The sequence below is a fragment of the Megalops cyprinoides genome, chromosome 12 (genome assembly GCF_013368585.1).
Source record: "Megalops cyprinoides isolate fMegCyp1 chromosome 12, fMegCyp1.pri, whole genome shotgun sequence".
Classification (NCBI taxonomy): domain Eukaryota; kingdom Metazoa; phylum Chordata; class Actinopteri; order Elopiformes; family Megalopidae; genus Megalops; species Megalops cyprinoides.
This window is the reverse complement of record NC_050594.1, coordinates 26,357,282-26,373,809: the sequence shown is the minus strand read 5'-3', so window position 1 is coordinate 26,373,809 and position 16,528 is coordinate 26,357,282. Positions and strand designations below refer to the sequence as shown.

General features: G+C 52.9%; 1 protein-coding gene across 1 annotated transcript in view; it reads right to left on the bottom strand.

Annotated features, from left to right (window-relative positions):
* mnat1 (MNAT1 component of CDK activating kinase) overlaps positions 1 to 16,528 on the bottom strand; it is a 48,035-nt gene that overhangs the window by 4,451 nt on the left and 27,056 nt on the right. The window contains exon 7 of the mRNA XM_036542473.1: positions 12,903 to 13,024. Coding sequence (XP_036398366.1) covers positions 12,903 to 13,024 — 122 coding nt within the window. The remainder of the gene's footprint in view (positions 1 to 12,902; positions 13,025 to 16,528) is intronic.

Here is a 16,528-nt window from a genome sequence, read left to right as displayed (position 1 = left end):
AACGGGGCTATTTCAAGCTCCGCTAAGGCCTCTCTTCCTGCTAATCTAATCCCTCAGCAACGCATGTGGTCATGCCTTCCAAGAAAGCGGAGAGCTCTGTGTAACCTTATACCGGCCAGTCTCCAAGGAGCCAGAGATGGGTGTGTGTGTCTGTGTGTGTGTGTGTATGTGTGTGTGTGTGTCTGCATGCACAGGGGGCACCTTGGTGTATACCTCGCTTTTAGTAAAAACTGACACCTACCCTCATGTACACACCTCCAATTCTCCTCACAAACACTATGGGTTACTACAGCAAAACAAATGGATTAATTAATAAAAATAAAATCCTAATTACCCTTCATTCGTTCACTTGTTATCCTGCCTTAATAGCATCAGCAGTACTGTGGGAAGATACAGGCTATCTATCAGAGCAGGATTCCTCTCCTCCAGGACAGAAAACAACACTGAAACAACTCAAGTGCTACAAGATACATGCAGACACTTAATACTACACAAAGGCCGAGACACTTTACACTACAAACTATGAACACCGTCCCAGCCCCCACTGCTACTGTCTCAGTGTAGCCCCCTTCTCAGGTCTTCTTAGACCCTCACCTCTCTGTGTGTATGTCTCTCACGCCCTCTCTCCTCCTTTCTCTCTCTCCCTCTCTCTCTTATTGAGGGCTGTGTGGTACTTTGTTTACGGCCCTGAAACCCAAGCCCTTTCAACTGGCAACATCTTTCAGTGGCTGGTCCTGCTGAAGCATTAGCTGCAACTCGATACAGGCCCTTCTCAGAGCCTTATGTTATTGGGTAAATATGGGCCACTTTGGGCAGGGGGGAGACCCTGCCTCACTCACTGGCAGGTAGAGGGCAGCACTGTCAACAATCCCCAAGTGTGCAGTTTAACTGGATGGCGGCAACACCCGAGACGACCAACGTGAGCAGCCCGTACTGACCCGGTCATCCTTACAATCTGACCGTACAGTCACTGATCCCAGGACACTGTAAAGGTGGAGTCAAGATCATTTCCTCAGACAACGGTCACTTCACAGTTACAGCCATTGCTATGAACGGTTTCATGTTTAGTAAATACACCCTTCTACCAAGAGGAATACTGTAATTAAGTAATGCTTTTATGTTAGTTGCATGGATTTATACACAGTTCATATGACCAACCTTATTGCAGAGAACTGTGCCTCACTACAGATAACAGCCCAAAGCACCAGTGCCAGTGTGTCCTAAAAGACTACACAGACTAAATGACTACACAGAACCCTTGTATGAATGAGCAGCAAAATTGCAATAATGAATAATAATGATTAATTGTGGTAATAACAATAATAACAATAATTAATACAATGTGAAATTTCTTTCTGTAGGCATTTGGCTACCAACTCCCTTCTCAAAAGGCCTTGGGTTGTCAGTTTCCTGATTGGGGGAGCTGGGTTTTTCCTCTCCGATTGGGATGAGGACAATACCTGTGTAATGTCTCCTTCTCTAATAATTGTCTTCTCTCTCACTCCAGAGCCCCACAGCGTTCCCTCAGCTCCCTTGCCATGGAAAATATACAGAGGCCCTCTCTAATTCAAAGTGAAAAGATAACTGCTGGAACGTTCTGCTTCGTTTCCACTGGAGAATGTGGGGCTTCTCTTTCTGTTCCTCTTCTGCGCTGCGCTGCTGAGTGGGGTGGGTGTTTCAGGTTTGGGGTTATTGTGGCAGAAAAGCAGCACTCCTTCCAGAATGCTATGTAGAGCCGTTTCGCTCGAGAGCAGACTGGACTCGACATGTTATCTACCTGGGGGGGGACTCTGAATCATCGCTTTTGGGAAAGGCTGTGATACTGCAACCTAAAGCAGTCAGGATGTTAGAACAAAGGGGGCTCCCAGCTCGTTACCTGCCTCATGACCCCGCTAGCCCGGAGGTACGGTTCCCATTGCTCGGTGCGCGTTAAGCTTATTGCAGTGCAATCCGGGACAATATTAAAGCTCTCTGCTGAGCAGTGTTGGTACAGCTGGTGTGCAGGAGGAGAGCGTAATGTGTTTGTATTTGTGTGTGCCTGCGCTTCGAGAGACTTCAAAGCCGTTGTCATTGCCATGTCATTAACAGAGCTTGATGTGCACAGATAAAACCGCACATACACGGAGTGTCCTGCCTGCCCGAGCTCTGGAAGGGGTTTGAGCGCGTCGGCTTGTCTGGGAAAGCAGAGCGTGTGCTGCTCGTTTGGTTGTACGCCTCAGCATGGTCTCCACTCTCTGTCTGCATGGCCTCCACACACAGGCTATGAAAAGCTTCTGTTCTCCCCTGCTACAAAGCCCTGCCGTGTTTTAAAAAGCAATCAGACGGGAGCGTGTCCGAGTGAAGGCCGTTAATGGGGATGTGGGGAGGCTGGAGGGAGGCCAGGTATGCAGAGCGGGCCAATGGGGAAGTGTGCGGGGGGGGGAGTGCATGCTCCATCACAGAAGCCCCCACGCAGGCCACTGATTACAGTACAAAGGAGTCAAGTGGCAGCCTGCTGCTCCAGCCATTTGTCTTGATACGGTGCAATCAATCAGGGGCTTCTGTCTGGGGGTCAGCGGTGGCAGGCCGACCCTAGGGCCCTCTCAGTCCCCCACCAGCGAGGCAGGCAGAGTTCCCCCGGCTCCAGTGCAGTGACCTAGACCCCGGCACCATTCCACAGGGCTCTGAGAACTGACCCCGGTCCAGCACCCACCTCGGCACCTGTCCGCCCCCACGTTGGGCTGTCTGATTCCGGGGCTTGACAGATTTCAAAGCGTGCAAGATCAAAGGCTTGTGCCTTTCCTGGCCCACATAGCAGCTCTCATCGTGAGACCGTTTCATGGAGCGGACTCGAGACGTCTGCGCAGAACGCCCGCGTTTGTAATAATGCCTGGAGTTTGCAGTGCGCTGCCTCCGTTTTTTGGCGCGTGCCCCTAATTGAAGCACTTCCACTAAGTGTAGACTCTCTACAGTTTGAGCCCCCTGCCCCCCCAGCAAGGGCCATTAGCCCTTACGTCTGAGATGGCCAAGGCGACTCCCAATCCCAAAATTCCACTTCCATACACAGGAAGCCAGAGTGGGGCCCCGTCAATCTCAGTCTGTCAAACTCTGCTCTCGCCTGCAACTGGCAATGGGAACTAGGGGTTCACAGTGTTTATGCAGAGCCTGCCTGAGAAAATCCCAAATTAGAGCAGCCCCCCCCCCCTCCTGGCCCTGTTCACATGGCCCCTGTTACCCTGGGGCCACAAGGCTGAACCTGAGCTGTGGACGGGGTCTAGGCTTGAGGACGTTTTGCCTGTGCATTTAATCAGGCGGCCAGTCAGAGCCGGTCTCATTACAGCAAAGTCAAACACAGCACTGAAGCTTCACAGGTACAGCTGCCTGTGTACATACAGGAAGGAAAGGATAATGACGATGTTATACAGAGAAACAGGGAGAAAACAGTACGGCACAGACAGAGCTAACCAGTTAGACACTAGTTTCCCAACACACCGCCACTAACTTGTCTTCCTTTAACCAGCTAATCTCCCTCAACCAAAGCGATCTTCTGTCTGTGAGAAAGCCTCAGTGCCGGGCCGGCGTGTCCCCTTTAAAGAGCCGAGGGGAGGGCGTCCTCGCGGCCCTGCGCTGCGGCTGTCTGTCCGGAAGTCTTTCTTTAACGCAGCGATCCTGCAGCGCTGCCCGGCCTGGGAATCCGCGGCAGAGCCACACACCTGCTGGGTGATTTGTCATTATAGCGGGGTCAGCGCTCAGCTGTCACCCCCTAATCACCCATCCCGCCCCCGCCCAGCTCCTCCGAAAACACCCCCGGCATTCCACATACAGCTCCAGTTACCAGCACTCACATCACAATCACCCCCCCCCGCCCCCCCACACTGGATCCCCACCACCGTGCAAGAGTATGTGAGAGAGCTGCTAAAACTGCTTGTGTGTGTGTGTGTGTGTGTTTTAGCAGCACAAGGACAAACTGAGCTTGACAGTCCCTTCCAGTGAGCAGTAAATGATTCCCTGGAAAATACGTAATTAAGAGCAATAAAGGATGAGCAACTAAACTCAGATCAACAATCCACAAAGAGACAAACACTCGCACAGATACACAACATGCTGTCCCCTCTCCATCAACTCTTTAATTAAGAGTGTTGATTGAGAAACACTCTCACTCAGATGAGTAACCGCCCATCGATGTTACACAGGACACTGGTGGAACGCCTTCCTTCTCATCGAGGTCTTCTACATCCAATGACATCACGCTCTAACGTGTCAACAAATCCGTTCACTATGTGCTGCCATTCAATTTACCGCTCGGAAACATGTGGTGTCTGAGGGCGTAACACATTAAACACTTTATAACCCAAACTGATTAGCGTGGGTTTTAAGCGGAACACCGACTCATTTCCATTTCGCAGAAATGGCTGGTCATCTCCTGCCTGGCTTGGTCCTATACCTGCTCCCTCACTGCTGGACTCCTGAGCTGCTCAGCTGCCCGGGCTGCACTTGCCTCTTCTGTCCTGTGTGGGGAGCTAGAGCCTACATGAAAGGCAGCTTCCCTGGGATCTCTGGCTTGGCTGTGGACACTCATGACACAATGACCACTTGATACAGTGGTGAGCTGTGCCTGTTGGAATGGTGTGGACTGGGACGGGCGTAATAATGTAGCACGTTATTATTAGAGAATGAGGTGTAAACAAAGTCGCCACCGTTCTGCCCCGCGGCACCGTAAACACCGACAAACAAAATGGCCACGCAAGGGGGGGGGACCCTCCGTGCGAGGGTCCTGCTCCAGCTCCTGCTCTTTTTCGACCGGGAGGGCAGGGGAGCCTCATTAAGGAGCAAAGAGCCCGGGAGGCCGCCTCATACATCACGGCGCGCCAGAGAGGAACCTGCGGTAATTACCGCCCCGACAAGTCGCTGCAGCGGATGACGGGAATGACGGGAGCTTATTTTCTTTATTCTGCCTTTAAGAGGGGGAAAATGAGCCAGCTAATCCCGGCTCCTCGCGATGCCCTCAGGCTGCAGAGAGCCAGGGAGTGTGAGCTGCAGGTAGGCTGGCTGCTACCTGCAGCGGCTGGAAGCTCCCCTCTCAGCCCCACCTACGCCAGAGAAAAGCACACGCTGGAGGAAGCTAAGGTGACAGACTGCGCACCCAGCACATTCCTGCTGGACAGTCCTGAGGGGAGTCAGCCTTGGACTGTTTTAGCACCTGTATCTGTCAGTACAGCCCAATCGATCAGGATCTGCAGAGATTATGGAGCCACGCCCACCGTACGGAGGAGGCCCTGTGCAGGCCGGCTGCATGCGTGCCGGTTTGCCGCATCCCTCTCACGGTGGGATATGACTCACCCGGGAGACACAGGGCCTCTCTCCACAGGGAGCTCCCACTGCCAGGCCTTGGCCGGGCCCATCATCTCTGGCCTTGGACTGAAATAAACCAGGGCGTAATAGGCTCCCCTGGAGAAAATAGCTTGGCGCTTCCTATATTTGTGTCATGCTTTTTCTATGGATGGGGTGGGATGGGGGGGGGGGGGGGGCTACCGGAGATGAACGAGCTGGCCCTGAGAGAATCCCTGAGAGAATCCCCCGCTCTTAGAGCTTAGCTTGCAGGAGGACCAGCATGCACTGGGGCACCGGGCTCCCTCCCTCCAAAACAAAGGGGCACCACGCAACCGCGCCTTTAGATAATCGCAAAAACAGAGGCTGATCTCACTCCTGCGATGCAGCTCACCGCGCCACAGCTCAAATGACCACAATGCAGGACGTTCATGAAATATTTAAAATCGCAATGAACATTAAACAGGCAGCCCTGGATGGACACCATTAATCTCACTGAACCAAACAACAAAAACCTTCAAGAGCGCTGCTGAGCATGTGAGAGATAATGGTTTAAAAGGTGCCAATCACTGTTCTGACACAGAGCGCTGACCGGCCCCAGGTCAACAGCAGCGGCCTCTGCTCCCCATACTCCCCCACATAGGATTAATCTGTCTGCGGTGCCGCGCGGGATGGCGGTCAGCTCAGATGGCGCTCGCTTTGCGATTCAAATCTGGCCGCTCCAGAGCTCCGCCCACTCCTGCTCCCTGCTGGCTCTTTTGGCTATGCAAATCTCCCAGCCGTGGTGCTCGGTCTGGCTGCTGCCAGAGCCCTGACCGGGTGAACACACACCCTGGGTCCGTCGGCGCTCCGGCCCGCTCTCTCCGGCAGGCGCTGTCCCTCGGCCCTGCCGGCTCTCTGACACGGTGCCGAGGAGCGCCACCACCCGCCAAGCGCCGTGCCCCAATCACAGCGGAGCACCAGCGCGCGGGGGAGGAGACCTAAAACAACCCTTAAAAAGAATCAAAAACGTGTGCACCACACGCACTCATTATGAAATTTTAACCTGCGTGTGAAGATCTTAATTTCATTCTGGAGCAATAATTCATCGCCACACACCCATCTAGTCCTTGGGAAAAGCCTTTGTTGCTCTCTAAAAGGGTTACTGGCAAGCCTTTTTGTCCTATAAGCACAACAATAACAAACAGTCATCAATGCAGGGTCTAGAAAAGATCCATTATTTATCCTGAAACTACATCAAAGGCCTTGCTCCGTTCCCTGGGAGTGCACCTGGCCTCGCCCCCTCAGCCATGTGAACTTCTGTGTAAAGAGTTTGCTGCTGCCCGGCCTATAATTCCTGCATCAAAGGGACGGCGCACATAAAAGGCTCAGCTCCCTCTCTGACCGGTGCACAGGTTGGCTCCGGGCTGCTCCGGTCCGCCAGCACCACAGTGTCCCTCCTCTCCCAGCACTCTGCTGTGCTGTCAGACAGCAGGCCCAGGGCTCAGCAGGGCAGGACGACTGCAACCCCCCCCAACACCCCCCCACCCCCCCCCCGACCCAGCTCCCCGGCCCGTGAAATGGATTTGCTCTCGGGCCGGGATCAGAGAGAGGGGGCCGTATGGTAAAGCCATTTAACGCGGTTGCGAAAGATTCCCCCCGCCAGCTCCCCCAGGAGTCGTCCCGGGTCCGGCGCACGCCTCATCAGCGGCCTCGCGGGTGTCACGCTGAAGAAGACGTACGCATCTGCGGAGATTTACGGCTTCCTCGCTGGCGCGGGCCGCGGGGCCTTGGAACGGAGGACGGCGGGGGTTAGACGGCGTAAGTGAATTAAAGTAGGGAGCGCGGTGAGGAGGACGTGCATGGAGTCGTAAACGCAATCCCAGATCGCCCGGTCTGAGAGCAGACGCCACGGGCGCCGTTTCCCCTCCCCCCCGGGTATGAGGCGGGGGTGTGGGGACGGAGAGAGGGAGGGGCGCGGGGGGAGGCTCGTCCAGGTGGATCCTGGGCGCCCGGCTCGCGCCAGGCGGCCTGGCAGCCTGCCCGTCTCGTTTCGGCCCTGGAAGTCTCGCTCGCATCTCCTCAAAGTGAGCCACACAGGCCCAGCCGGCCAGCCCCTCCCCTCTAAAAGCCGGGCTGCGGGGCCAGAATCATCACAGCTAGCAAACACATTCAATTTGCACTCCGACGAGCCTTCCAAGAACCATGTCCCGAAAAACAACCTCCAGCTGAGCGTTTGAGAGACACTCGTGATGCTAATCGGCTTCATAATAGCAAAACAAGCCTGATAGAGCAGGGATCTCTGGGGTCTTCACACAAAGAGTTTTGAGATCATTAGTGGATCAATCAGCGTCTGAAGTGCAGCTAGTACGCAAGGTGGGCCTGGTAGCCCCTACTCGCTTAGCGGCTCACTACAACAGCCTCCACGACAAATCAGATCTCGGCAATGGCTGGACTGATAATTACTCACCATATGCTCCCTCTGGCCAATGAGCCAGGATTTCATGGAGAACGGGTTCAGTTTCCACACAGCTGCTCTTTCCAGCAGTGCTGAGCTGGAGATGGGAAAGAATCTCCCGGCTCTAGTCTCCCACTTGAGAGCTGGATGGGTGACTGGGATTAGGGCTTCAGAGGGACTAACCATCTCTGCACAGCAGAGAGACGCCTCCAGGACCCCCCAGAGAGCGAGGCCTGTGTGTGGCTGAGCGGTATGTGTGTTTGGACAGCGGTACGTGTGCTTGGAGTGTGGGATGTGTTATGGGAGTGTATAGAGGGTAGATGTGCTGTATTGTGTGCATGTGAGAGTGCAGGGATATGTGTGTGGAGCAGTGTGTTTGATCTATCAGAGATTACAGAGCTGATATCAGGGTTAGAGATATCATATGTGTATGTCTGACTACTGGCTGATGGAGCATTCTGTGTTGAAGTATTACTGACTATGCTGTTGTATTATTGAAGTAGGCGTGTGTGTGCGTGTGTGTGTGTATGTGTGTGTGTGTGTGTGTGTATGTGTATGTGTGTGTGTGTATGTGTGTGTGTGTGTGTGTGTGTGTGTGTGTGTGTGTGTGTGTGTGTGTGTGTGTGTGTGTGTGTGTGTGTGTGTGTGTGAGCGTGCGTGCGTAGCATGACTGTCACAGCTTGTCTCCCATCCCTCACACATACCTGACAGAGCATCCAGGAGAGGCACTGACCTCAGCCTAGACGGCGGGGAGGAAACACGGGCGGAGGACCATTTATCAGGGCCATTACAGCCTGGGCCTGAGCCAAGAGGCAGCATTAGCCCAGAGCAGAGAGAGCCTCTCACTGCAGCCATTCATACCGCTGCGGGATGGAGAGACATACCCACCCACTGACTCACTGCGCATGGCAGTGAGAGTCCACCAGCCTGATCCGGGTGTACATTACTGGGTACCTCAGTGATAGAGCCGAAGTGATGGCACACAGTTCTGATGAGGTTGTGGAGGGGGGACTGCCAGCGCTGGTTCTATACCGCTGAGTGTGCTGCTTCACCTGGTTTCCACCACTTTAGAGTCCTCCCCTTAAGGAGAGTCCAAACACAGGTTTGGCCGTGAGTATGGGCTGCTTAAAAGGCGTGCGCCGCGGGACGGAGGCTGAGGCTCCGCTTGCTCAGCGATTCGGTGAAGAACGAGCACCGGGGGAAGCCAGGCCCCGCGGGCTACGCATCGCCCAAGACCGCCCGGCTCCTTCCCACCGAGGGGGAAAAACACACACAAGCCCCCAGCGTCATTCCCGAGAGTCGAGATGACGCAACGGATGCCGCGGCCCGGGCCGGGATTACAGGCGCGCAGACAGTGCGGCCCACCTCGGCTTCAAACTGCAGCTCCTCCGCTGATCCCGGCACATCCCCCCAACCCACCCCCCCCAGCCTCCAACCGCCTGGAGAAATGGCATAATAGCATTTCCTGCGCTGCCTCGCGGCACTCCCTGGAGAAGAGCTCCAGACTAAATATGCTCTCAGCTGCTCCACTTCTCCCGCTGATGAAAGACGACTGCTTGACAACTGCTCCCAACAAAAACCTCACTTTTTCCACCAATTAAAAAGGGGGGGGGGGGGTTCGAGAAAAACCTTCAAAATATTATCCAGATTGGCATTTAGCATTGAGCAATTCCTGTCAGTTAGATGAAATAATTTCAGAGAGCTGTGCCAACAAAAACAACTGCTCTTTCTTGCTTTCATTGTCAGCACTTGAGGTTTTAGTGAAATTTCATGAGCGGCGCTGCCAAATTCGGCTTCTCCCCCCCTTTACTTTTCCTCTCCCTTTCCCTCCTCCAGTGCTTCCCCCCCTTCAGGACCTGAGGAGAATTCAGTCTGTCATCGCCTGTGCGCTGAGGGCCGAGGGAGACACAAAAGCACACAGATACATGCATACGCTCACACACACTCCCCCACACACACACACACACACACACACACACCCACACACACACACACACAGGACTGCACATGGCATGCCTGCAATCTGTAACATACACACAGCAACAGGCACATGCACAATTGCACCAGTAAAACTACCCTGTGCTAGAAGTACAAACATGAAACGTGCAATCATACATTCGACAAAAATATATTCCGTGAAGTTGTTTTCAAAAGGAGTTGAAAATGTCTGGGCTTGAAACACACTTTCTCACACAGCCATCATCTGTCTGTCTCTCTCACTCTCTCTCTGACACACACATACACACACACACACAGACGTGACTGTGAGGCCTCCGAGCCAGCCCATGTGAGTGTGGATCAGCCTCGCTCTGCCAGGAAGCTATCGATCCTGCGTCTCCTGGAGGATCCCGTGAAGAGGGCCTGACAGCCCGTCTGACACGCCCTTACAGTAAAGCACTGCCCGTCGTTCATCACCACAGACACTTTATCTCTCAGAGAGCGCTCTGATCCCCACATCATTATCAAGCAGGAAGCCGTCTACACAGTCTTCCACCCTCCCACACTCTCCGCTCAGAATATGAAAAGTAGGGCAGCAGGCCCAAGCAGTGGTCAGGGCACTGGACTGGCTCTCCATTCAAGGTTTTGTACAGCTGCACCAGGTACTTAGCATTCATTGGTCCAGCGAAGCCCAGCTGTATAAATTGGTTCTGGCGTATTTAAACCGCGAGCACTTTAAACCATCCTGGATGAGGACGTTTGCCAGTATTAGGAGCATAAGGGACACACAAACAGAATCACACACCATCAACACTGAGCAGCAAACAGACCGATCAGCACATTAAACTGTAATTATAAATGCCTTTTGATGACTCTTTGCCAATCCCTACAGCAGCAGTATCTTTTTCGAGAGAGAAGTGAACAGACGAGAACTCGCAGAGAGCAGCGTAACCCCAGCAGACCCGCAGCTCTACGGAGCGCGCGTGGCAGGGCCGCTCCAGTGCTGCGCACCCGCTCTGGAGAGGCAGGCTGCGGAAGGACTGACCAGGGGAAGCGTGTTTTTTTTAACACGGAGGTCTCTGACAGAGCTGACTGGACACTTTCTGCGCCTCTCTCCCACTCCGCAATGCACCCCATTGTTCCCCCACTATTGAAGCAGCTGTCTCTAATAAGCGCAGCTCAGCAGATATTTATTCAGGTACGGGGGGGAGAGGTGTGGCCCCTCTTTTTCCTGGCAGCCGATGCGGCGATCCTGCGGCTTTCTGGGGGCAAAGGGACGAGGTGGGAAAGCATCGCTCCTTCGATGAAAAACAAGCCCCGGCTTCAATGACTTCCTGTTCCTGGGCCGCCGCTGGCCGGCGGAGGGCCCAGGGGCCGCGGGGAGCAGGGCGGGAGGGGGGGGGACTCCCTGCAGACCCCGTCCAAGACAAATCGCTGCAGGCGCTGCCGTCACCGGGGACGACGGGCCCCGACCAAGACAAACAGCCCAGAGTAAGAGAAGCCCCGTCCTCCTCACAGCGGAGCAGGGCCAACTGACCTCAGGAGGGCGGCCTGCCCCCGGCTTCACCCCCTCTTTCCCTTCAGTACTTCCTGCCACATTGGAAGATGACAACACCCCTCTCAGAGTGGGACAAAGGTAGCCATTTGCTTCGGGGTGCATTAAATTTGAGCGCGCGTATGCATGTATGCATGCGGAAATACACGGGTGTGCGGGTGTGTGGGTGTGTGGGTGTTGTAGAAATACGGCAGCATGCGGAAGAATTCCTGCACACAGTGCAGGAATGACAGTGAAACATCTTTGCCTTCAGGGAACATGGTGCTTCATGGGAGTTGTGGTTCATTCATCTTCCTTTCTGTGTCCCCGACTCCCTACTATGCTGTCAACAGGACTCCTGTACTTCTTCCATGACGAGTGGCACAGCAGTCTCTCAAAGCCCCTGCCCTCTGGGACTCCAGGACTGCTGACACAAAACTCTCACCTCACAACACATTTATTCATTCCAGTGGAGCTTGCAGTGAATGCCTGACGAGTTCCTACTTTAGACATTTCCATCTCCATATTGATCAGGTTTATAACAAACTTCAAACATCAGCAGTTCGCTGAATATATAATAGAACAAACAACCTCTACATTGTGTTTCATTAAGAATTCTGTTGATGGATGTCACATTAAGTCATGTGACTAATCTACTGTTCAGCAGTGCAAAACAAACGCTGTTCTAAAAACTACCTTTTGCAGGATATCTAGAAGTGCTCTGAGCCCATTGTAATGATATAAGTCTCATTGAGTGTGTAACGGGAAGTTGAATGAGACATTCAATAACAGAGTATTGTAACACTATAGTTTCCATCTGATAATGCTCTTTTGGCAGGACCACAATGAAAGGAGCAATACTGGACTTGGCAAACGGAAGCCTCTTTGCCTTCCTCGTATCTCTGAAGTGACATAACGGCCAATGCGGAGCGAGCTCATCCATCACTCTCATTGGCCAGGACCGTGAGGAGAGAGTGGAAGGCGTGCAGAGGCAGTAACAGAGTGAGAAAGAGAGAGAAGGAAGCTACTCTCAGAGTCCCATCACCTGGCACAGGCTGTGCTGCCAAGTGTGCATCTCCACCAGGGTGCGAGAGCGATGCTGGGCTCTGCAGAATAAGACGGCTCAGTAGTCTATGGAGCTGGCCATATCGGCTCGACGGCTTGGGTTCAAGCCTGCCTCAGTTAACGTATGCTGGAGCCACAGGTGGAGAGGACACTGCTCTGCTGAAGAGGCACCAGCGAGCTGTGCGTCCCTGCCGCCCCAGCCCTATACATTCAGACCTGGTGCGCTGTGTATATGGAATGGGCAGGGCTGGTGGCTGGCTGTGGGGAATTGGTTCCATGAGCATTTCCCCGCAGTGCTGATGGATGGTGCTGGGCTGGCCGTGCTTCCTGTGCCCCTCTCTGGGCTGTTATGGGGAGTCCTGTTTGATATGGAACAGATGGCATGCTCCGTGCTTCCCCACGCGGGTCATCAGGGTCAGGGGAGCCCCAACCTTAGAGCTGACTGCGGAGCAGGACACGAGTCTTCAGCCCGCTCACGCTACTGCAACGCAGCCAGGGCAAGCAGCCCGCTGGCCTTGAGGAAGTGAACGTTATTCCCCTCTGAACCCCGGGAAGACCCCACACAACATGGGAGCTGGAGATGAGGGAGGAGAGAAAGGGGAGGGGCTTGCAGGTCCTTACCCCAGTCTGCCCAGCTGCTCCAGCTCAGGTACCGCGGGCCCGTGGGTGTGGATCTGCAGGGGCTGGTAGCGGTACAGGACCTCCTCCACCCGGGCCACGGGCTGCAGCAAGACCGTCTGTCCCTGCAGAGAGGAGGGGGACACACAGTGTCAGAGGGAACACACTAGGCTTATAACACCATTCTGCTCTTACACAGAAATACAGAGTGGATCTCAAGCTAGATTTTAGGAAATACAAATTTCAGCATTATATCATTACAATTTTTGATCTGTACCTAAAGCCCATTGTCATCTTATGCGCTAAATGCAAGATTAAGAAGAGCAAGTCATCTCTTACATCATCCCCATTATTTATGAATAATTCAGCAGTTATTGATCACACATGAAAATTGGTTCTTCGCATAAACATATGCCATTATATCAGCAGGGCTGCAAGACTACACTTCCCAGATGTAAAGCCGGCTGGTGTTGAGTGGGGGTGGGGAGTGAGTCATGCGCCAGCCCTGTGCCACTCCAGACTAGGCTGAGTGTTTTGGACCACAGAAAGAAAGACCAGATATTAGTACCAAAAAAGCTACAGTTATCCTTATTTGTTTCAATAGATCATTTCAGCAGTGTATGTACAAATACAAAAATGGCTTCTCACACTGTGCAGCTTTGACAGATTAAAATGTGGTATAAGCACATCAAAAGTGAAGGCTGCATTTACGAACATCCTCTGTTCTGTCTGTGCAATAACTAAAAGTATTGTTTATGCAATGTTATATAAGCCGCTACCGATAGCAAGCAAGCCACATATGATTTTCATTATGGTTGTCCCAAAGTTCAGAGGCTATGAGGTCTCAAGCTATGAAGTTAAAAAGGTTTTAAACATAAAACTGATACTGGCAGCTGCATAGCCGCAACAGTACCTGAACTGTGTTTTACAATAATAGCGGGATGTGCTAGTAAAATGGAATTTACCGAGAGCAGACTATTACATAATAACACAGACAGACACAATGGGAAGATACAGTGAAAATACGGTGCGCAGAATAAAATTTATAGAAGTAAATGCACTCATAGAGCAGGGAAGTACCTCTGTATTAACGTGCATCTAGGTAGCAGAGCAGACGGTAGTGATTGATTGGCTACAATAACTGTGTGGGTGGAAGGGATGCAGGCATACAGACAGCTGGCCGCACGAGTCACGTGTGTGTGCGTGTGTGTGTGTGTGTGTGTGTGCGGATTTGTGCAGCAGCACTAAAACCAAATGAATTAGCCAGAAACCTCACTGACGCTACGTGGGCGGCCAATCCATTACCTGCATGACATCACCTCTGAAATCAGCAGCCTTTGATGTACACCAACCGCAACACATTATCTACAAATTTTCTTCCAATCAATTAAAGATTAAAGCAGCTTTAAAAAGCCCCGCCCTCCTTTAAAATACAGACATAAGGTTTAAGCAGACCCCCCCACCCCCCAACCCCCACCCAACCCCCACCCCTACCAACTCAAGACGAAACACGATACTTCTCCAAAACTTTGCTGTATTGTTGGGTTTTGTGCACGATCTGGAGCGCTGCCATTATCTGACTCGGAGGGGAATTTCCACTCCGGGCTGACCCCTTTCTGGCACTGCCATGTTTGTTTAGGAGGCAATGACTGCATCTGGATGACAATGAAACACACTGGAAATTAAAGAACGGGAATAAAAGCAAAACGGCAGCGGGCACCATCTGAGGCAAGGAGGCTGGCGGGAGTACAGACGGCACGGACGCAAACACACAACTGGGAGCTGACGAAAACCAACAAATGAGCAACATGTGCCCCCCACCACCCCCCAGCCTCTCCTGTCTGTAATCTTATTATGTTCTCAGAGACAAAAACAAATAGCCAAAATGAGCCAAGACTCTGTGGGACACGACTGTTCTACTGAGGCATAAGGGGACAGGGGTATGAGTTTCACTACTCCTACTGCTTATACACACACACACACACACACACACGCACATGCATACGGACACACACGAACACACACACAAATAAACATACGTGCAAGCATACACATGCACACACCCGCACGTGCGCGCGCGCACACACACACACACTTGCAGACATGTGCATGCATGCACACACACAAACAAACACACATACATACACATACACACACACACACACACACACACACACACACACACACGCACACACACGCACACACACGCACACACACGCACACGCACACATACACGCACACATACACGCACACACACAGAACTCCTGCAGGGGACTCACCCTTGCCTATCTGCAAAGCAGGGGCTGTCACTCAACCCTTGGTCCTGGGCAGCCACCAGACCCATTTTTTTACTCCCACGCATTTACACTACATTGCCCTGGACCGCAAGTTAATAAGGAACACCAGTGTACCCAGAACAATCCCCACGTTATAAACTACCCCCTATCTCTCCATCCATCTCCGCGGTCTTTCAGCGGCGCATTACGCCTCACTGGGCCAATCAGAGCCAGCGCGGGGGGACAGGCACCGAGAAGACAGATCGCAGGGGGGAAAAACAGGCCGTAAATCTCACTTGTAAATGACAGACAAACAAGAGCCAAAGCCACAGTGTCCGGGGAGGCGTTTCTCCAGCATTCCTGCTGTCTGTCCAAGGGCACCTTGAAGGCTGGCAGCCGAGCCCACAGACTCAAAGGCACTCCCAACACTGCCCGTTCCCAGCCACTGTCTGCCCAGAGGAGGGGGGGGGGGGTGTCCGTCCTGTCCTGCTCAGCTAATACAAGTTATTGATTCTATATTTAACGGTCACCTTGTTCAGGTCAAGAGAGTTACGGTGGGAAGATGAGATGGCCTCCACCCAAAAGGTGAGGGGATTGTTACTGTAGTGCTGGTCACCATTCTAACCTCTGGTACATGGAGGAAAAACCTCCTCAGAAACACACCTGAACACCCCTGAAACACACCACACAAACAAAAACACACACTTCACAAAAATATCTACACACCTCAAAAACGCACACAAACACCTCATAAACACACCTATATACCTCACAAACACCACACAAATACACCTACTCACCACATAAACATACCTACACACCTATCAGACACACCCACACACCTCACAGGCACACATGAACACCTCCCACGCATGCTTGCATAGCCTGAGTAAATGTACATCAGGGGGACGGAGTCCCTGTGCAGGGAAAGCCTTCAGCAGTGTTTCAGCTCCACGGTGCTCAGTGCACGGACAGGGAAGCTCCTGCATCATAATATACTTCCGCATTAAACACATCAGACACATACGCACTTCACATAAATAAAGCAGAGGTGTTAACTTTATTACTCATGAATTCATGTCCATTTATGCTGCCGGGTGAGCAGGCAGGGGTGTGTGCGAGCTCCATGCTGAGGACAGCGCGGGCTTCCTGCGCAGAGCTCATCCCTCCCGCTGAGGCTTCTTCACCCCAAAAACCGCCCAAACTCTCAATCATGAAATCATCGCGTTCTATTAAAAGCCGGGCCGGGTCGGCCGCGGCGGCCTCCTCCGAGCGCTCCGGCGATTACTCTGTCATCGCCCGGGTAACCCTGCCTTCCGCACAGCCACCCCGCGTGACCGCCCGCTCGGATGC